This window comes from Ictalurus furcatus, chromosome 4, assembly GCF_023375685.1.
Source record: "Ictalurus furcatus strain D&B chromosome 4, Billie_1.0, whole genome shotgun sequence".
NCBI classification, from domain to species: domain Eukaryota; kingdom Metazoa; phylum Chordata; class Actinopteri; order Siluriformes; family Ictaluridae; genus Ictalurus; species Ictalurus furcatus.
Window position 1 is genome coordinate 4640989 of NC_071258.1, and position 24208 is coordinate 4665196.

Below are 24208 nucleotides of genomic sequence, written 5' to 3' on the forward strand. Positions count from 1 at the left end.
CAAGTTGCACACAAAAAGGTCTAATCAAGTAAAAAGACATCGTATACAGTTTTGGATATCGCACCTGTGTGCTCAGCGTTGGCGTGTCCAACCTGTACTTCAGAGCTTTCCTCTGGGTACTCTGGATTCCTCCCCCTGTCTGAAGACATACATTGTAGGCTAATTGCCGTTTCCAAATTGTCCATAGTGTGTGCTAGGTATGTTTATTGCTGTAAATGATAACCTAAAGAAGAACAGGGAAGCTTCATGACACACGGTGGCTTACTGACAGAACCTGCAGCAAATACAGTATAGTTTATGAATCCTCTATTTCTTTTGGATTTTACACTAATTTAATAGTAACGTCACAAACATGGAGACATGGATACAAACACCAGCATTTTTTTAATTTATTTTGAAAGACAACAGTTTAACATCCACATAAACAAAGATCATATCAAACTAATACAGAGATGCAGAGACATAAACCAGAAAATATCAAAACGTCCGAATGACATGAGATAGCCCGAATGACATTGTACTGTAGTCAATGCACATAGAACCTTTAAAGGTTCCCTCAAAGGGACCACCAAAAAAATCCTTTCCTAATTTTCTAACAGTGTAGTCTTTGGTTAAATCTATATATATATATATATATATATATATATATATATATATATATATATATATATATATATATATATATAAAATATTTTAAAAATCCATGTTTCAAACATTACATCTTTTTGGGAAATCTGCTTTTCCACGATACTAATGTTCTTTTCAGGACAATGTATCTATTTGCCTGAAACCACCCTGATATTTTCCTCTCTCCAAAATCCTTTATTGTAACTGATTTCATGATTTTTTTTTTTAATGATGTCTCCACAACTAAGTGGTGAAGGCAATATGCCTTTGGGTTTGTCCACCGATCAACCCGTCTGTCCATCTGTCGGTCTGTGTCCGAGATTCTCGTCAATAAATGATCTCAAGAACGAGATTAAATGTTCATAGGATTTAAATGAAATTTTTACCGGTGGATGAACTGATTTGATTTTGCGATTGAGCCAAATACGGTCAAGGTCACAGCAAGGTCAAATGTCTGAAATAGTTTTTCTTCAATAGCTTCCTTTATTTATATATACTATAAGTCATGTTTGTTTGCCTGAAAAGTGGTTCATGTCATGTGATGTAATTAATTACTTGTCAGTCTTTTGATATAGTACTTACTCAATACATTTGATGAAACGTGTTGACATACATCAGTAGCAAATAAATGAAAAGTGCCCTATTCTTATCTTTTTAGAATTAGACTCTCTCTTCATCAGAAAGCACCTTCTATGTTGTGTTTAGTTTTTCTTTCCTTTTGTCTTATTCTAACCATATGTTCCTTCTGAAATTTCTTTAACCAGAAATATTTTTTATCCTATTTAAAACGAAAATGCTACTCTAAGGAACATATTTAAATCGAATGAAAATAGAAAGGACCTAAATAATGAAAAATAGTTTAAAAGTTTAAAACACTTGCTATTGCTTCCTATACAACAGTTCGTATACAATAGGAACGTTTGTTAAATCGTCACCTTAGAATTATAAAAGTAGTTGACCATACAAAATTGTTATCCAGTAAACATTAGGCACATTTTCTGTAGATGTTTTGAACTGGTATTCTTTTATATCAGTGAGACAGTTGTGGGTTATAATACCACAAATTACCTTTGGAAACACCTCGAAATTACCAGCCTGCTAACGTTTTGCTTATATCTATATTGCCAAGAAAAGTGAGCTGTGTATCATTTGACTAGTTTATAATAGTTTAGAGTATAGAATAGTACTGGAGATTCCGGTCTAGCCGTATTGCTGCAGCCACACTTCTGATTTTTCTATGGATCTTCACACACCTAGAAGAGAACGGCATACTGAATATTAGACACATCTACAATGCACACAAATTGATTTTAAAATTCAAATGAAGTGAATGCGAGTGCATCTTTGCTGGATCATAATCCTTTTCTTTATCATGCTAGCATTTGTTTATGGCATATACACAGGGAACAAATTAAAAGCCACCGTGAGCCAGTAGAACAGCTCCAATCTCAAAGCTACAGTCTCTGAAGCTGTACTGGAGCCGTGAACCCTATTCTTCCGATAGATATTCCCAGAGTTGGTGTTTTGATGAGTCGAACACATCACTGCAAAATCTCCCATAGGTGTTCAGGTGGGTTGAGTTCCAGTGAGTGTGAAGGTCATCGCGAACAATTTACATAATTCTCAACCTCATCCTTTCTATCTTTCATCTTTCTGTCATATTTCACGGAGCCAAACCATAGCAGGAAAAATTAATCAATGCGTCCCACAAGATAACAGATCCCCCCCCCCACACACTTTTTAATTTGTCACCCATGTGTATATGGCATTCAAATCGGGTGCAGTTTCTGTCAACCGCATGTCTGCATGCTTAAATCGTGACTGGATAAGAGATGAGTTAGATGATGGAGCAAGGTTGAATGACATTCCTCAGTTTGTTTAGGATGCAGATTACTCTTATCACTCAAGTCATTGACTTGGGTTTAAAAGTTACACTGTTGTATACGGACAAAATTTCTTGTATTCAGAGTTACACATTTACGTTAATGTTCATATTATCAAATCCACCTGCACAGACCGTCATCTTTAAACGCAAGCTCTTGCCTTTATGAAAAACAGTTACGGAATATAAACTGTGAAGTGATGCCTTCAGATGTAATATGATGTAACCTAAAAGCAAATGTCAGTTTAATGGGAAAAAAAAAAAGACTAATACAATGACGTATGAATGAGAAGTTGACAAGTATTGAAATAAACATCTTGTAGGAGTCTAGTGATCTTGCTTTTCCTCTTGTAAAATAGCACTTGATCCAGCACATCTTATTATTTTGTATATTATCTCAACTCGGAATGTGGCCCATTATTTGCTTCCTAGTTGTTCTCTTAATTGTTTAGGGAAAATAAGTAACAGTAAACGAACAGGTCTTCGTACATACAGAAGCTCACCTGATAAATGTCCTGAAGTGAAGCACTGGCTGTGAGGGGGTGGAAAAAAAATCATCAGGGTAACTTAATTTGGAACGGTGCAGGGGATGTCTTCTAAATTTCACGGCAAAGGTCATGTTCATGTGCAAAATTTTAAGTCATACAGCTCACTATAGTATATACTCACCACTGTCTTCGGAATCTTCCCATTCTGTACCAAAGCTGAAATATATGAAAATAAATACACACAATAAAGCTGTAGGCATAGACTCTTAGAAAACAAATGTCAGATGTAAGAGTTTTCTGGATTGTTCCTATGGAATAACCCTTAAAGCAGGGATCGTACATTTTATCCACGAAGGCCCGGTACAGCTGCACATTTCCATTCCAGATAAATCGTGGGTACAGATCTTTACACTCAACTGTTTTTCCTCTTCAAACAACTAATAGTAATGAACAAATGCAGCTACAGGACTTGGTTAAGAGCAGAAACGCCCGCTTTTGAGGTTCACCTTAGAACCTGACAACATATAGGTTCCTTATTATAAGGGTTTCAAGTAGAACCTTCAGGAAGCGAAGATCCATTCAAACTGAATGTCCAAGGAACAATGGACCACCTAGCTGACTGACTCAATCAGTCGATTGAGTCCCATTGTTGCATGTGGAGACTATCTCGCCAAATTTCAACCTTGCTATCCTTCGCTAGCAAGCAGTGAGCCATAGCAGGGACATTGCAGCCGATGACAGTCCGGCAAAACTAGGTTTGCCAAGTTTCCTTGTTTCTCTTGACGTAACTACTGAGATTTAGAATAAAAAAATAAATAAATAAGTTTACCTCTGTTCATTCTGCATTTCACCTGTTAATAGTGAAAAATTCATGTGAGAAAATGATCATTTCAAGGCAGTAAAGGGTGTCCCAAAAGTCTCCGTACATAGGGGAAATTAACACTATTTAGCCAAATGTCTTCCGAATTTTTTACTACTTAGTTTATATTGTATATAGATTTTTTTTCAGATACCCTTTAACAATGCCTTTAACAAAAGAAATACATGTTGAAATCATTCTCATGGCTGGATCGGGAAACCGTCTCAAGGTTGCGATGGACTTTAACAGGAAACAGGGAGAGCACATCACACACGACACTGTCGCCAAACTTATTAACAAATTCATAAAGGCTGGAAGTGTTGTGCACCAACCGAGAAGAGGACGTCCATGAACATCCACTGGCACAACCGACGGGATGCTGGCATACATAGTGCCCAATGTACTGAGACTTTTTGGACACCCTGTATTACATATAAAGTATTAGTACAGGATACTGCATTTAAAAATATGATTTTTACTCTTTCTGTATTTCAAACATTCACGTTCTAAGTACATTAATGAACTGTTAAAATAAGAGAAGAAAAAAATGATACCTTGGTCCAGCTCTGCGTCTCTTGAGTCATTCCTATGTTCGGTAGATCTATTTGACCGAAATTTCAGTGTGAATATTAAATACTCATATACAACCCCTGGCAAAAATGATGGAATCACCACACTTAGAGGATGTCCACCTGTTGTTGTTTTTTTTACTTCGTAGAAAATAAACAAATATCAGATGACACAAAACAATTTTTTTAATAGTTGAGCAATTCTGGCTTGGTAAATGGTCTGCACTTGTATAGGTTTGCTTTTTTTTGTTTTTGTTTTTTTTTTTAAAAAAAACCTTAGCAGTAACCTAACCTTGCACGACGCTTTACACTGTGCCTCACTCACCCATTCACACACACACCAATGGTAGCAGAGCTGCCATGCAAGGCACTAACTTACCATCGGGAGTAACTTGGGGTTCAGTGTCTTTCCCAAGGACACTTCGGCATGTGGAGTCACGTGGGCTGCCAACCCTACGATTAGTGGACACCCCGCTCTACCACCTAAGCCACATCCACCCAGAGACATACCTCAAACAAGTTAAATGAAATTATTTTAATTAATGGCATATTTATTTCCAATTAGAGGAAAAAAAAAATTATGGAATCACCTTGTAATTTGCATTTCTAAAACAAATACCAGCACAAGTCTAAAGATGCAAATTATTCTGTAGTTAAATAGAGCGCTTACAGATCTTAACCTTGGACCTTTTGAAAGGAAACATGGCCCCAACAAGAGAGCGGTCAATTGAAACAACGGAAAGGATTATACAACTCCTTCAAGAAGGAAATCCAACACAGAGTGTGGCAAAAGATATCGGTTGTTCACAGTATGCTGTGTCTAAAATTTGGTGCAAGTATAAACAAAAGGAAAACATATGGGTAGACCATGGAAGACTGCAAATGTCAGGATAGAAAGCGTAAACAGGAGTCGATGTGTGTGACAGAAACTGTAAGAAATCGGCTGAATGAAACAGGATTTACAGATAGAAAAGCCAAACGAAGACCAGCACTAACACCTAAACCGAAGAAAACAAGGTTACACTGGGCTAAAGAGACGAAGTCATGGACTGTGGATGATTGGAGGAAAGTGATATTCCGTGATGAATCACGAATCTCCATTGGCCAAGGAGATGATGCTGGAACTTTTGCCTGGTGCCGTTCTAATGAAACATATAAAGATGACCACCTTAAGAAAACAATCAAATTTCCCCACTCATGGGTTAGCTTGATCTCTATCAGCTCGGTGAAGTCCATGTCTCAAAGAATTCAGGCCATCATAAAATCCTGAAGAGGAGCAACAAAGTACCAATTGTGATTTTTTTTGTTGTTGTTGTTTCCAAATTTTTTTTCCTCAGCATTGCGTGATTTCATAATTGTTTCCTGCTTGATCTGGAAAAAAAAAATGCCATTAATTAAGACAATTAAATTAAATTTATTTGACGTATGGTTCATGAAACCAGAATGTTCAGCTATTAAACAAAAATAGTTTTGGGCCATATCTGAGATCAAAGTGTCCTTGGGCAAGACCCCAAGTTGCTCCTGATGGCAAGTTAGCGCCTTGCATGGCAGCTCTGCTACCACTGGTGTGTGGAGGGGTGTGTGTGTGTGTGTGTGTGTGTGTGTGAATGGGTGAATGAGACACAGTGTAAAGCGCTTTGGATAAAAGTGCTATATAAGTGCAGACCATTTACCATTTACTTTAAATTAACTAAAAGCATCTAATTGTAAGAAACAAAAATAAACAAACCTTTCACTGTGGCATTTAAAACAACCTATTGAATAAAACATATTGTATAAGACAGTTATTATTATTATTATTATTATTATTATTACCACTACTGAGTGATATTATATTATGGAAATAATGGTGTAAATTGACGTTTGCTTTTTGTCATCAACACTGTTAATAGACAAAATTGTAACTGACCTTGCTTATGAAACATTCCCCAAAGTCCAAGAGACAAAATAATCATCAGCAGCAGAGAAGAACAACCAACAATAATCTTTAGAGTTTCATTAACATATTCTGGAAATAAAGAGTATTTATATATTATTTTTTAAACCATGATGCATTTAAACAGAGGTTTCCAAAAAAAACAAAAAAAGCTGGTCAGTTTAATTTGTATTATAACGAGTATAACTAGCGCATTGATTGTCTTAAATGAATTAAAGTGTCTATGCTTTTCAGTGTCCTGCATTATTATTTTATTGATATCTTGATTTATGGTACATCTTACCAGTAATGTTAAGGTTGACTTCATTGATGCCATGCACTTCTTTAGGAAAAGGGCATGGCTCTGACATCAGAAAACAGAAGTAGGTTCCAGCATCTCGCATCGTGACTTCTTTTAGAGTAAACCTTGCCTTGTTCTTCACTGTGTCCCAAATATTCATCTGAATTACAGTGCCGTTCTGCACTGTGTAACCCTTTTTGTACAGATAGGCATAAATGTTGCCTTTCTGGTTCCTCTCGGGTAATTTTAAAGAGGTACACTGGAGATCAACATCAGTTCCCATTTTTACACTCGTCTCCGGCAAGGCTATCTCCGCCGGGATGAACGAATCTGAATATGAGGCGAAGCAACTGATAGAATTATGAGTTAAAGTAAATGCATATTTGGGCATTATTATTAACTATCATATGATTAGGTAACAAAAAGCAGAAAAAAACGATTTTTAAAAATCTTACCGTTCACAGTAATGAAGATGGAATTGATGCCATTTCCTCTTACAACCCCGGGATCATACTTATACGATGAAAAGACACAACTGTAGTCTCCTGTATCATCCTTTGTAATGTCGTCTATAATAAATGTAACATCTTGACAATCTGATTTCATGTCTATGCCTGTGCCATTCCTACAGAGGTAAATATATAAGTTGCTGTTCTTCTCGAGTGTTTCCTTCATCCCATGTGTACTGCATGTGAACTCCAGTTTGCCTCTGTTTTTAACTGCATAAATCCTTGCTGGATGGATTTCTTGACCTTTAAATGAAAAACGGAGATCTCTAACCTGACGCAGATACACCAACTGTACATACGTGCTTAATGAGAGTTATTGTAATGCTGAAGTACTTTACTACACCGTAAATGAATCCATACCTTGAGCTTGAGACAACCAAGCCACCAAGATCACTGTTAAACCAAATCAAAAGTCAGATAAGCTTTTGATTCTTACATTTTTAAATCAGTCTTAATGATCATTTTCTTGACATGATAAATATCTAGAAGTTACTTACTTAATTTATCGATGGAGTGAGGCATTGTAGAGCTTGAGCGCAGGATGTGGTCAGTTCTCGTTTTCTTCAGAATGTGTTCACGAGGGTGTTAGTGCAAATGGAAATTCTGCTCTGCGAGCAATGTAAACCTAAGGTCGCTGATATAACCGAGAGACAAGCAAGCCGTGTTAAAAGGTTGTCGATTATACAGTTTGTGTTTATATACAGTACAGTAAAAATACACCATAGTTGTATTGTATTAACCAATTAGAGATACTCTCAACTGGATTCATAAACATTTTTCCACTTCATTTACAAGTTATATAAGTTATCATTTTCTATAAGACAAAAAAGGGAAATATTGTGTGTGTGTGTGTGTGTGTATATATATATATATATATATATATATATATATATATATATATATATATATATATATATATAATGTGTGTGTATATATATTAAATTATAAATTAATTTATATTAATAAATATATATTATATTTTTATATATATATATATATATATATATATATATATATATATATATATATATATATTTATTTTTTTTTTCTTTTTTAGAAAATTCACTGCAGCAGTTTAAAGTTCTAGGCATTATGAATACCTAAACAAACATAACCAATAACTTTGCTTGTTTTTTGTTTTTTTCTTTTGCATAATGATGGCCTACATGTTTGTCAGTTCTTTGTAATTCAGTCAGAGCGTGAACTGTGCTAAATGCCGAAATTATTACAGCATCTGTCAAAGGCCTAAATATAATTTCGCGCAATGTCTGTGCCTGTATGTCTTCAGTCATACTATAATATAAATAGAGTGCGTGTGCGTGAGGGAGAGTGAGAGAGAGAGAGAGAGAGAGTTTGCCTGATGTAAAGAGTGCTCTTGCTTTTATTCTGATCCACCGTGGTGTACCACAAAGACTAATGTTGGATCACGATCGTTTCTCGATCGAGTCACGCTTGATTCCTGTAGAAAGTGTACTTTAAACTGTTTACCGTGTACATCAAGATAAGCATTTCAGTTCAGTTCAATCTATTTGTTTTTATGCGTTTGCTTTTACCAACAGACACTGAGCGGGTCAGAGGTGACCATGGTGAGTAAAAACTCCCCTGAGATGACATGAAACGGAACCTTGAGACAACCAGACTCAGAAGGGAACACGTCCTCTTATGTGTGACACCGGATAGTGAGATTATAAGTCGTTACAGTGTTCTACAGTACCTTATGCGTCTGGTGTGTTATGCGCTAACAGTGTTTAGATAATAATTTTTGTCCATAATCGTGTTTATATACCTCCTTCATTTGTCTCAGTTTGACAATTATGAAATCTGGACATTGATTTTGGTTACTTGCTAGATATATATATATATATATATATATATATATATATATATATATATATATAAAAACTGTAAGATTTTGTAAACTTAAATACACATTTCACTGGTGTGGGAACATTGTCTATGAATTTAGCTGTATAATATCTTACATAGGTAACACTTGAACCTTGCATCATAAGTGAGTCATGGCAGATGGCATACACTGTAACACATATCAACAGTTTTACGTCCTGTTCTATAGTAGTGTTGTGTTACCATGACAAATGCTATAGTGTGACATCGTGACACCTTATTCCACATGCAAATGTTTGCTAAATCTGATCTATTGGGCATTTTTAGTTGTTTTTTTTTTTTTCTTCAGTTTCGGATGGTCATTATGACACCACATTTATGACACGTATGTAAGAACTGTCATAAGAGAGTAAGTGTTACATCTGTTTAAATCTCATAAGAAATGTTGATTCTCATATAATTCTTCAGTTCAGGTTATAAGTTCTGTTCTGACATTATTGATAAATCTATGAAAATCACTAATGATTTTCAGCATGAGATAATGGCTAAAAATAATGTATTATAATATAATATATTATAACTTGGTAGTTTACATACGCAGTTACGAGCATGCATAACATAGACTGTTATGAACCCTGTAAACCTTATGCAGTCCATACAGGATTTCTCAGATTTTATTTCTTTATAAAAAAATTTTTGGTGATTGTTGTGGGACAGATTTTTTGTGCTTTTTTGCGGAAAACTTTCCTGAACTGGCGAAATTGCAATTGCAGGAAATGGTTTTGCACGGTGTTTCACAATGATGTTTGTTGGTAAATGAGACCTTTTAGCTGTACTCATGTTTGTCGCTTGTGAATCGAAGAGGGCTTTGGCTGAATGCGCATCGTGATGACGTTACATGACGCGCCTTGGCCCAAATCTGCCGAAAATCTGCGATCATTTTGAAAAATGACAAGCCCCTCCGAATATTGCGGAGTTTCCTTGATTTTGCGTTCACTTCTGTGATCGCAAAATCACTAAATCCTGGAGGGACTGCTTATTTAAGAAACGTTATGTAAGGAATAAATCATTTGAGGGCTTGCTGTTGTAGGAAAATAATTTTTATATAGCACAAGAGCACAGCATTTTACCAACGATTACAATTATTTATTTAGCAAAGAATAACACACCATACTTTTTTATCTGTTTATAGTTACATTTTAATGTCGTGGAACATCCATGAAACAACTCGGTTGCCTCACCAACCTAATTTTCTCTCTCTCTTGAAGTTAATGAGACAAAAACACAGCCTGTTTTTGTTACTTGAGGAAGTGTATAGCACAAAGTTCTCTTTATTGAGGAAATTAAAACTCGAATACTGTATATACTATATTAGATTTATAGGATATTGTTAGATTGATAGGAACTTTGTTCATTCTGAGAGATATCGCAGAAATACAGTTGGAGCTTTGAGAAAGATAACTTGATATGAGTTTTTATTTACATAAACAAGAAGTCTATAAAATTCACAAATGATTTACACTGAATGTGTTTAATACACTGCTGGTAAAGTCGTTTGCAGAGATAAGGGACATTTTACGTACTAGCATAGGGAACACAAAGGACAGCTTTGTCTTATTTTAGAAATTAATCTGCAACCATGAAAAATGGGACACACACACACACACACACACACACATATATATATATATATATATATATATATATATTTGATATAATATATAATTATATATAATTGATAAATATAAATAGTTGATATTGCCTAATACACCCACTGGGTGGCACTGTACACAAAGCTTGGACAAAATATATAAGTGATAGAATTTGCATAGTTATGCTCTGCTTACAGCATCAGTGCATTAATGCAGTTCTTATGACAACACTTTAATATATTATATTATATTAATATAATATATTTTATTTTAAAAAATAAGCATGAAAATCCATTCGTTCATGACATTTAACAATACACCATACAATCGATAACATCGAAACCAAAGTTCTATGTAAAAAGGGTGAAATGTTGATCTGTAAGAACTTGTTAGAAATGTTTTGAAAAGACAGAATTTTCCACCAGCTTCATGAAAGTCTTTGAAAGAAAAAGAAAAGCTATGGCACAAGGACTACGGAGTGCCGTAGACATCCCCGATTTGCTGTTTATAAAGTTGCACACACCCGCCATCACTTAGCCGAGGTTTCTTAAGTCTGTTGAAGATTGATCACGGAGAATCACATATCTTCTCCCATGAGGAGGGGCTGTAAAAAGAGTCCTGCTGTTCCCAGAATACACACCAGGATAAACACCCACAAGAAGATTCTGTCAATCACCATGGCCACGTATTTCCAGTCATCCTGGACCTGGAACAGGTGGAGCGAAACAGCAGACATGAATTAGAAAAATCTCCTCGGCAGAGAGATCAGCGGAGCAAAGAGGATTTCGTCCTCACACCAAAATGGATGCAAAGGCATCAAGGGCAGGGTGATGTTAGCTTTAAGAAACCATTTTTGCTGGATGGCTGGATTTGTGTTTATTTGTTTGAAGCTGCAATGAAGGGAGCTAGTTCCATGTGTCTGTGTGTAGACCAGGAAATAACCCAATTTTGTTGCAAGTAATGTATCTTGTAGTCTGTTTGCCAATTTATCAGGTACACCTACCTTGTAGCTACACTAATCAGCTATTCATCTGGTAAAGCTACCATATAGGTCACACAATATATATATATATATATATATATATATATATATATATATATATACTGTGATTACGGCATGTAGATGTTTCTATGCACAATTTGTCAACAAGCCTCCATTCTATCCATCAGTGGAATTGTGTATCTACAATATACACATAAAATGACCAATGAGTGCAGTTGGTGTAACTAATAACCAACAGCTTAGTGTAAATGAATGTGTTCACTCACCAAAGGCTGTATTTAGAGTCAGTGACTTAATTTCGGTAACCCAAGGAACATTTCTTGTATTCAGAGTTGAGTTATGCAGGTACTTATGCATCGTTGAATTTCAGGGCTCACCATTCAGATTATTAAAATCACATGTATATATTTTACACCTCAGTGGTTGCCTGAGATGTGGACGTGTCAGAAGGATTTCCAGTAGTGTCTAGAAAGCCTCCTTTAAATACTTGCCTTTAAACAGTAAATAAATAAATCGGGGTAGAAAAATGCAGACTTTAGAAGCAGATTGAGTTTTTTTTTTTCTCTTTGATGTTACATGCAATATGATGTAAAGTAAAAGAAACAGACCATAAAAAAAGATTCCCAAGATGATATACAGTTGAGGTCGTAAGTATACATACGCCTTGTAGAATCTGCAAATGTTCATAATTTGAAAATAATAATCATTGGGATCATAAAAAATTGCATTTTGTTTTTTATTTAGTCCTGTAATATATTGCTGCATATATAGTCCTAGTTGTAATTATCACATTAATCACTGTAAATTCAAGAATATGGCTTCTACTCTCAGTATTCAGAAGGTTACAAAATAGCACTTGATCCAGCACATGATATCATTTTGCTTTTATTAAAAAAGGTTTGTGTGGTTACAGTTAATTGTGTGTGCCACTTTATTAAGTATTTGTGTATTTAATACTGGCCTCGAATGGCATTCTTTATTTAATATATATATATATATGCACAATGTCCAAAACATGTATTTTCGCATTATGTATTGTGGTTACATCAAACTGTCTGTCAGTGGTGCTACTTCTCGGCGTATACTGCTCTAATGTTCAGGGTTAGAATTGTACATAACTGTAAAGACACGCCTCTTTTTTCAACAAACTCCTCCCGATATGTGCAACTTTCAAATGACTTCTGAAAAGCCCTTAAGTCAGTAGTTAGGTCTGAAGTCTGAATAACAATGTGCATATTTTTAGTATCAGCTCCTCAATATCCATGCATGACTCTGCTCTGAATACAGCCCAATGTATGTTGTAATAGTCCAACATTTTCTTTGTATTATTTTCCATTTAACAGTCAAACTTCATTAAAGCAAACAAACAAAAAAAAATATCTTACCTCTTTGGCTTCATTTTGTAGCCTCATATTCTCTGCAATGTACTTAACACTCTCAATAGCTTCCCGAACTTCTGGTGACAGTGTGCAGACAGTCAAAAGTCCCCCATCCAGAGACTCGGAGCTTGAACATGGGCTACTTCCTCCTGCTCCACTTCCTACCATTATACCTGCTCCACTAACTGCCCCCAAAGTCCCCATTCCAGCTCCTCCAGGTCCATTTCTGGCCAGTTTGGTAGAGAGCTGCCTTAAGCAGCAGGTACATCTCCCATCTCTACACAAGAAACTTGAGCTAGCCTTAACAGCTTCACTCAGGGTGTTCAGCTCGGTGCTGAGCAAGAGTTGAGTGCGCCGAGGAAGGCTGCCTGGAAGGCTCTGTTGCTTGGTGAGATGTTGGGGAAAGGAAGTGGAAGAATGGAGGGAACATGATCGATGAGGAGCTCCAAAACTTTTTTGCTTCCCTGGGTCTCGCTCAGGCCTGGTCATGAACATGATTCTGGGAAGGAGGCTAAGGAATATATGACGCACCCATCGTGGCATGGTATGGGTCTTGGGTGTTCGGTAATGCACGTTAAGCACAAAGACGGTGATGACTATGGAAAGTGTGACGAAGATCATGGTAAACAGGAGGTACTCACCAATCAGTGGAATGACTAGAGAGGTGGATGGAATGGTTTCAGTGATGACCAAAAGGAAGACGGTGAGGGAAAGGAGAACTGAGATGCAAAGCGTCACTTTTTCACCACAATCTGATGGAAGATAAAATACCAGAACGGTCAAGAATGAGATGAGCAGGCACGGGATGATCATGTTAATGGTGTAGAAAAGAGGCAGGCGACGGATGTAGAGCGAGTAGGTAATGTCAGTGTAGATCTCCTCACAACAGTTGTATTTGATGTCATGCTTGTAGCCTGGAGCATCAATAATCGTCCACTCCCCACTCTCCCAGAAATCCTTCAGGTTGATTGTGGAGCCAATCAGAACCAGATCAATCTTGGCCTTGTCATAGGTCCATGAGCCAAACTTCATGGTGCAATTCTGGTAGTCGAAGGGAAAGTAGGTGACATCAATCTTGCATGAGCTTTTGAAAATGGCAGGAGGAATCCACGTCACGTCTCCATTGTAGCGAAGGAGAGCTTTGGTTTTATCATCCACCTGGAAGTCTCCCACTGCGCTGTGATTCAGGAATAAATACAGGTGAACCAAAAACATTGTGAACTTTGAAACCTTTTTTAGACTTAGCCTCTACATTATGTCATATTCTACCCTTACAACAAATTTTATATATTGACATTACTGATTCACTTTGAAAGACAACCTTTCTTTGACCTTACTTGTTATATAATACAATGTCTGGCTTCCAAATCCTGTTGGAAGGGACACGGATGAACTCCACGCCTCCAAATTCTTTGGGATTCCACCTCAATTTATAGTCATTCCATATCTGTTGAAAATGAAATTATTGCACATATTAGGGATGCTCTTCCAGGTAAAGGTTTCCTAGAGCTACATAAGACTTATATACCCCCTTCAAGACAACTGACTTAAATCTACATAAACATTACAGGCTTACATAAAGGCTTATTCCAACAGGGGTTAGCTCATAGACTGATACTCGTCCCAGTGGAAGTTGTTACTATAGAAACAATAGCATTTTTGAACTAGCGTAGTAAAATACAGTCCCCTCTGAAACTATTGGAACGGCAAAGCCAGTTCATTCATTTTTGCTATAGATTGAAGACATTTGGGTTTCAGATCAAAAGGTGAATATGAGAAGAGAGTTTCGAATTTCAGCTTTTATTTCCTGGTATTTATATGTAGACGTGTTAAACGACATAGCGCATTTTGTATCAGACCACCCAATTTGTAGACACGTGTACTATTGGTACATGTGACCGCCAGGTGTTACATATCACCCAGGTGTGTCCTGTTAGACTGATTGTTCAAACAATCGATAGCTCTGAACACCTACTCTTTGTTTTAGCCTTCAGTTTCACCTGTGAAGACTGCGTTTGTTGTTAAAAAGGATAAGCCAACATGAAGATCATAGCGCTGTCTATGGGAGAAATGCCAATCATTTCAAACTCAAATGTCTTCGTTGTATAGCACAAACAATTGAACTGGCCTTCCGTTTCCAGTAGTTTCGGACGGGACTGTAAACCCATGATTTGAATTACAGCTGGAACTACAGTCAGAGTTGCTGTTGTAGAAAATTAATTCGACCGATCAGAACTAAAAATTCAACCGTGCTGTGATGTAATATTTAATAATCAATAGTCAATAAAAGTGTATAGTAATGCTTAATACTATGTGGTGCTAAAACAAGCTAAATTAGAAGATGCTTATGGAGTTCTTTGTTTAACCACAGTATCATATTCCTCTTGTTTACTATCCCACAGATCTGAAGGCTGTTTTAAGGTTATGGCTCACGTGTACAATGCTAATTAGTGTACGAGTCAGCGCACACAGATCAATGACAGGACATTTGAATGACACTTGTCTTTCATTAGTTATTCTGTGTGATTTCTCAGATGCTGTCCTCTTCATCTCCCTTCAGGTTGACAGACAGGCTTTGTCATTGACAAGAGGACAACAGATAACGAGACACAGATAAGGATAATTGGATCATAAAGTTACAAATTGATTATCGCTGTAATAGAATGGCGGACTATTTGCATATTTCTCTTCCTTCATCCCAAATACTGTCTAATCTGCTTCCATTTTACCTGAATACCCTATAATGACATTCATTCATTCATTCATTTATTTATTTAATCATTTGTTCAGGCAGTCTTTGTTGAACTGGAGTGATTCTGTTTCTTTTTCTTACTCTCTTTCATTTCATTTTTAAATGGGACATTTAAAAATCCCTTGCTTTATGGCCCGTTTTATGAGCAGGTCAGGGTGTGTTACTTGACATCCAACAGACCAGGGATGAATTCTCTAGAGCTTCATGAAGTAACAGAAGCAGTCACACAATAAGATGTAATAGCTTTAGATCAATGGAGTAATACGTGAGGCTTTTTGTTTTATTGGATTTTTTTTTATTTATTAGATATTACAGAATAACAACCAATAAGATTGCTTGCACATGTAGAAGACTGAAGAGTCGTAGAGCAAACAGGGTAAACACAAGCTTTCTGTATTAGGCATTTGTCCGGTTCCTTATCTGCTTTATTTTATCTTGATTACATTAATAGTATAACAATTTTCCTTCAGTATGATTACTTTCACTGTAATCCCTTAATGGCAATAGATCAATCAATCAATCAATCAATCAATTCCTTAGTCAGTCAACAGGACAGAGTTTTTCACATTCACATTAGCTTTACGACTTTGTTTTTCAGACCATGTCTGTTTAAAGTTTAAAAAAAGTACAGCTCAGGTGGTGATTATTATAGAGACTAAATAACAGTATCAACCCTGCTGTCTTCCATTATCCCCATATTAAACCAAACCAAGTTGATACTCCTGTTGAAATTCGGGTCTATTCTTAAAAATAAAAGCATGATTCCTGTGAAATATTGTGGAATACATAAGGAATAAAACACAATAGATTGTGCTCTTATACTGTTATAATAATCCATGCTTGGGTGGTGGGGTAGCATTACCACCGCAAAGTTGATTATTTTCCTGTAACGGCATGAAAATCCTGAAGTGTTTGATTCCTCTTACACCACAGCAATTTGCAATAAATTATATGTTTTATTTGTTAAAGAATGAGCCATTGTCCCGAAAACCTACTGACTGTTACAAAGTGCTGACACCAGAGAATCGTTTTGTAAATGTTAAATAAACATCCTCTTAAAGAAAGTTTCACCATATCAGTTTCTGTACAGTACATTGTTCTTTATTATATATTTAGTATGTTCATATTAGGTTTAGATTATGTGACGTCCCTGTGATGGAGCTGTTACTGTCGTATTAGAAAGAGTGTATTAATATAAGCCTGTGATTTATATTTATCTTTATCTTTATATTTATAGTTGGCACTACTGTCAGAGAAAATTAACCAGTACCTTCTGACCAATCAGATTTGAGAATTCATCAGTGCTGTGATGGATTAGAGAGTATTTACAGTATGTATGTGGAGTTAAAAGTAAGTGATAATCTGACACCGAGTAGATTATTACTGATTGTCCAACTTACAAAATGAGGAGAAAAGCCAGGTGGAGGACTGAAACTGAAAATTATATTTTTCAAAGCTCATCCAAATCCTACACTGGCTTGAAAAACTGCCCTAAGGCATTCAGCAGCAAATAAACGAGTAATCGTTTCAAAATGACAATGGATGCTTACTTTGTCATTGATTTTAGACTTTGAGGATGTCCAGTTTTCCAAATTATTGTCAATTATATCGATTATTCAAAATATTGAAGTGTGCTTATATTTATATAGAGTTGCTGATATGATACATACAGTGTATATACATATGTTAAAATGAAAACTATGGCAGAATATATAAGTAATACCTATTCTAAGGTAGTTTTGTCCCATATGGATTTTAATATAGCAGTGTACTTTCAGACATCATCACGGTGCCCAATCCATTTCATATGAGTGTTGTGCATGCTAATAAAACATAACAAAAACAAAACAAACAAAAGATAAACCCCACAATACCATAGCCAGCTGTATAATACGAAAACTTACGTGTCTTAGCCACAGATTTGTCTCCATAATCTGGTTAACTTCATCCTGTGGAAACAGACAGGAAACACTCTCAGAGATACAGATGGATAGTCAGATGAATGGATGACAGAAATACAACAAATTTCCTAATTAAAGGAACTTACTGATACGGAAATGAGTAAAAAAAAAAAAAAGTAGTATTTAGCAATCAGGAGTGTCATGGAACATTTTATGCTGGTTGCTTGTTGTGAACTCCTAGCAATGAACTCCTTATTTAAGATGTTTAAGATGTTACGACATTGAAATCATGTCTATAATAGAAAGCGCAAGGACGACTGACCTGAGTGCAAGAAAGTATCAGCGAGCATTGTGGGTAAAAAAAAAACGAGATTCGCATCTTGACCGATGAGCAAAGTGTAGACGCTGATGAGTAAGTGGAAGGGAAGTGTGTGTGTTTCAGTGCTCGCCTAACTGTAGTGCTCAGATGTGCAATAGTTTCTCTCTATGCTTTTTTCCACTGCTCTTTGCTCGTGAATACCTTTGATGTTGGAATCAGAGCATTTGTTTTAGGAGGACAAGTAAGTGAGCATGATCGCGAACTGATATCCGATACCAGTATTGGGATTGAGATATATATATATATATATATATATATATATATATATATATATATATATATATATATATATATATATATATATAATATCTCTATAAATATTTCAATAAATGGAAAAGGCAGAAGAACAGCGCTGTCATAAGAGGTCAGCTTCTAGTCATCAGTCTGAGGAGAACGAGTTTTGTCCTCCATGTCTCACAGATGGTCTGGACTCTGTTGGAGAGAGCTGAACCAAAGACCGCCTGAGTCCTCTTGCCTACAGGCACTGAACCCGGCACACCAGGAGCTTTGGGCTGTTTGTGCAATGTGTTGGCTTCACGTGCTAGCTGCTTCTGTAGGGATGCTAAGCCTCAGATCAGAGATAAGAAGACGCCACAGAAAGGCATGCATACCAAAGAAGATTTGAATCCCCTCACTTCAGCCATCTTCATCCCTTATTTACACTTCCATCTGTTCACACGCGCATGCCATCAGGAGAATCCGCAATCATTGGAAATCGTGTTTTCGTCACGTCTGTTTTCATTAATATTTGTTATATTGCTAATTATGTAGAAGTACATGTAGATGTACATTACAACTGTATACTATGAAATGAAAACCACCAGCCCAGGTCAATGGGAAGTGGGTCAACTTGAACAAGTTTAACGCACACATTTGTGCGTCACTGGTGTTGGTTATAATGAGCTTTCGACCCTATTGACCTCTACTCAATCTCGGGAAAGGGTCAGCAGTCCATCCTTGTCCTGTTGCATTGTGTTAGTTGGAAAGATCAGGCTTCTAACACAGAAGATGCATAGATTATAAACAAACTTGTAATAAGTAAGGAATCAAACCCAATGGGGCAGTCTGTTGTGGGAAAATAATCAAAGATGGGGGTATTTACAGTTACCAATCTCAAATCCTGAAGTGGTTTATTCATCTTATACCACATAAATTAGCTAGCGTATTTATTTATTTATCAAAGGGTGACACATCATACTTTAAAAAAAAAAAAATTCATTTATAGTATGGTTAAAGTTGAGTAGCATCTGGGAAACAAGTTGCTATTTGACACGGCATTTCTGCAGCACTTCAAACTCAGCTTGTGCCAACAACAGCAGCAAAAACGGATATTTACTTCTCGCATGTATCCAGTGTTTAGGCAAATTTTTACAAACCAATCCACTGCTAATTGGGTTGTTTTTTTTTTTTAGCTAAACAGATAAAGATAAAGCAAGACAAGAGCTCTGGAATGAAGGCTTTCCTTTCAGTGTGGCATGTTGTCCTTGTGCCACAAGTGAAAAGCAATTCCACCTTTGTATTATATTTCATCCTCCTCCAACCGCCACCCCACCCCACCCCACCCCAACCCCAGTGTGATTACTTTTCTATCTGGCACTGAATCTCCTCCATAGAAACATGAATATAGTGCCATAGAGCAAATGTGTGTCTCCATCTCACAGGAAGATGAAAAATATGTCAAGACTTCCTTGATTGGACCTGGCTAAAATTTTGATTCTGTTTTGAGGAATGGAGACAAGTCTCTGAGACTTGTGCTTACTGAGGTACAGAGAGAACATTTGTGTTGCCTGAATTAGGAGAATATATTTTACGGAATGTCCCGATCAACTCACAGATGCATATATGCAAAAATAAATAAATATATATGGAAAAAAAGGCACCATCGATTTAAGCTAGAAATTTGTGCGTATGAGTTTAGAATGTATTCACTGATGGAGAGAAATAATACTCATTCATCACAAAGTGCATGTCGTGACATTTAGCTCGGACTAGCTTAGGGAAATAGTTTGAGATGTGTCCAGCATTGCATCAGCATTTAAACCCACTTTCTGTACACTAGGCACAAATAATTTACCAAGGAAATGTTTTTCTCCTGCTCTCACCTTGAGTTTGCCAAAGCAGCAGATTATCTCCCTCATATCCACTGTACGCACAGCCATGCCTGAATGCGCCTTTCTCCATGAAAGTTCAAAAATTTATCCTTAACACTTTTAATAATTGCATACTGACCTTAAAAGGCTGGGCTGAGTGCCATCAAAAATGCTCTTTATTACAGTAACACGTTCTTGCTTGCTGAAATTGCACTCACATAAGACCCGTAAAGGGAATCTTTAAATGTTCTATGTAGAAAAACACTTTCAGACAGGGTTCCTTTAGGAAATTTAAAGAAACCCTTTAAGAAACCCTTCTTATACTCTTAAATAAGGGTTCTTCAGTACTTCTTTGGAAGGTTTCTAGCTTTCTAGGAGGGATCTATGTGGAAGCATTTCTTAAGAAGAAACACTCTGTTGTATGGCTTTGCAGACAATATTAAGGACCAGACAGACAGACAGACAGACAGACAGACAGTGTCGTGATTATTTGTGTTTGCTTTGGTTTCTGTTCTAGTCTAGTCTAGTTTCACACACACACACACACACACACACACACACACCCTGACACAGATGTCCTCACGCAGGACAGACAGAGACAGACTGAAAGACACATCATGTTTTATCTTACACTGAATATGCGCTATTGATTTTGATTGATAGGTAGATAGATAGATAGATATATAGATAGATAGATAGTGTCATATACACATGGACAGTTCACAGCTAGCAGAAAAGGCAATCAGTTTTCTGATGGAGATTTGAGAGAGATGAGATGAGCTGTGAAGGAAGCTGACAATTCCTGTCTTCTCCTGGCCAATCACACGCCCATTGGCGGTGACAGATCCGTTGATTTCCAGCCAAAGCATTAAGAGCACACAGCTCGCAACCGGGCATTAAAGCTGCAGGACTACTTTAGAGCACAGTGTTGAGTTACTGTCTGAAGATGGAACCTATGACCCAGGCTAATTTCATGACTATGCGAGTGGGTGGACAGGAAAATGCGAGCACACCGAGCACACCGAGCACACCGAGCATGATGCACACACATCCCATGTACAAGACACAATTAATTATTTTACTTCCAATTTACACAGACGTCAGAGCTGATTGTATTTCCATTTAGCCTGATGAAAGCATTCGTCCTGATGAGATCCTTTAGTGAATGAGTCCAGTGTCTTTCTGCACACTTCACTAAATCCACCACTGTGCAAATGAGGCTATTAAACAGATACTTACAGTGCAATCTGGATGTAAATAAATAAAGAATAAAATCTGGATAATATTGACACTGATTTGTCCTTGGATTTTCCCTTTCAGGCACTTACCACTTTCACTAGCTGGGACATGGACACCTCAAACTGGACTATCACTGGGTCAGAGACGTTCTCCACTGGTCTGATGTACTGGTTATAGTTGGAGAAGATGACAGTAAAGAGTCGATGCTCAGCCTCGGAACACATTCCACCTGTAAAAAAAAAAATAAAATATAAAAAATGAAATGATTTGTTGATTTACTACACATTTATTAGGACTTTGATGTAATCAAACAGAGGTTCTTAAACACTTAAACCCACTTAAACAATTGGGTTTTAAATATTCCTCATTTGCCAAATCAGTCGATGTGAAGCAGCAAATGCCAAAACAGAACACACACCGCATAATTACATCCACTTTCAGTAATTCAGCTGCTCTTACAAGGACAGGCTGAAGAAACTGATTATTCCTCCTACAGTTAAGCCTGATTGACAAACAGCAAGAAACTGACAAGTTGTATTTCGTAAACACAGATAAATGATTACATCCCTCTTTTTTTTTTTTCCAACCGCTTCCCTATGCATTGAAATGTATCTTTTTTATATATATATATATAGATAAACAACATGCTATATATTGTTTACATGTTCATATTCAGCAACAAGTAGCACAGGCTTCTGGATCTTCTCATGAATAGCATTTCAATCCCCATACTCACTGTGGAAAAGGAAATAGAAAAGGAGACAAAAGTAGCACACAGGGGTGACGAGGAAAAGCGTGGTGTTCATCATGAAATCCAAAAGAAGTCCTCGTAGGTTAGTCCATGAATCTTGTTGAGAGAGAGACAGAAGGAGGCACACCGGTGCGATGTGCAGTGAGTGTAATGAGAGAGAGAGAGAAAGAGGGAGGGGAAGGGAGGGAGACACGAGAGTACATTTACCATCACATAGCGAGAGTGAAATGTGGGTTTCTTCCCAATCAGATTAGTATTTTTGATACACGGATATTAAAATCTTTTGGAAAGAACAACAAAAATGAAGTGCACATCCAATTAAACGAGGGTTGGGATGAGGAACTATTTGACAAAAATCCATTGTTGAACGGAAATGTTGTCTTTATATTATAACATGATAGCACAAGCTTCCAAGCATGAATGAATCTTTTTTTTTTTTCCTTTTTGTTGTTCTTATTGGTATTGGTAATTTTTTTAAATCCTAAATTCTTTATTGAGTCTTTGTGTTTGAGTGCATTGTTGTTTTCAATTTGCATTATATTACTGCATATTTTAAACGCTTATTGATGGGATTCAACTGCCCTTGATTGGGCTTTTTCTGTGTAGAAATTGTTGCTACACCTGAGGTAAATGAATAGCAGGATGAGAAACACTGTAGTATTTGTTTAATGCATAAGACTGAGACTAATTGGACCAATTACATTGCTCCAGCATTGGACAGCTGGATAAAACTATAATAATAATAAAAAAAATGACGTGCACATCCAATTAAATAGGTGCTGGGCTGAAATACAATTCGCCCGAGAAGGATCCATTGCTCCATGTAAATGACATCCAAACTCCTTTATTGTTTATGTGCTAAAGAGGTGCTGATGTGACATGCTGGGTAATTTTTAAGAAGACATTGCGACAAATTCATACCGCATACTGAGCCCATGAGTTAATATTTTGAGACCACAAACTAAGTACTTCATGGCCATGAGATACCAAAGTCATGGCCATGAAATGTATAGCTTCAAAACTTAATATGCTGCCGGATGTCATACTCAATACATGGTTTCCAGTTAATTATTTGGTGGGAATGGGTAAAAAAAAAAAAAAAGTTGCTTAAAATGATGCAGGCTATACGGTATCCATGACTTAGTCTGCCTTATCCTAAACCTTTTATTTTTGAGTGAAATTTTTGTAGCTGTAGTAGTTGGTTGTAGGTTTTTAGTGTTGAAGTTGTTGTCAGTGGTAAATGGGCATATGTGGCAAATTAAGATTACGTTGAATTGAAAATGAAAAATAAATGCTGTAGTATTCCTGTAATGGTGGAGTGTATGCTGAATAGAAAATAATAGATATTATTATTATTTCTTATAGAAAGAAGTCCTCCTTGGTCTTGAAACAGTGGTGCTCAGCGATTGGTCATTGGAAGCAATAGTGATGAGTGAAATACCTACCACTCGTTGAGAGAGCGAGAGATTGATTGATTGATTGATTGGTTGATTGATTGATTGATTTCCATCAATCACTAGGGGGTCTTCTGTTGGCTTTTCTCTTTTTCATGAGCTTGGACTGGGTGACTGGCTACAACCTCCAATCTGCCTTTTAGCCAGATACACTTATGTTCATTAAAAGGAGGTATGTTCAGAAGCAGAACTAAAAAGCTGAAGCTTATACTGTATATTGTGCTCTCTGTCAGCACAGTACTTATTAAGAATCTCTTTCTGTAACACAAGTACAGTACCGATATCTATGTTTTATATTTGTGTCCAGCAGAGGGCATGCTGTTTGAGGACATACTGTATACAGTGTGTAGATGCTTTTGATTCCTTTAATCCACATTGGTGGAAAAAAAAAAAAAGATGTTTATTTTTGGTTATCTAAAAGATATGTGCTTGAGATCCGTAGAATATCTTCTGATCTTCTAGTCACAGAACTATCAGTACACACTAATCACTTTCTCAATGAACCCATAATAAGCATAATAAATTATGTAAGAAATGGTGCCAACCTCATTAGCTAAGTACACAAATGTTAATTGGCTGACGTGGATTTCTATTAAACATGCATGACATTATA

General features: G+C 36.6%; 1 protein-coding gene across 1 annotated transcript; it reads right to left on the minus strand.

The window, feature by feature from the left end:
* Nucleotides 1-11023: 11023 nt before the first annotated feature.
* chrna3 (cholinergic receptor, nicotinic, alpha 3) lies at nt 11024-23854 on the minus strand. The gene is made up of 6 exons (XM_053622610.1): nt 22127-23854; nt 21480-21619; nt 17686-17730; nt 14367-14476; nt 13036-14206; nt 11024-11353 (listed from the first exon to the last, which is right to left on the minus strand). The coding sequence occupies exons 1-6, from the start codon at nt 22197-22199 to the stop codon at nt 11225-11227; spliced, it is 1668 nt and encodes a 555-aa protein (XP_053478585.1). The 5' UTR covers nt 22200-23854; the 3' UTR covers nt 11024-11224.
* Nucleotides 23855-24208: the final 354 nt, after the last annotated feature.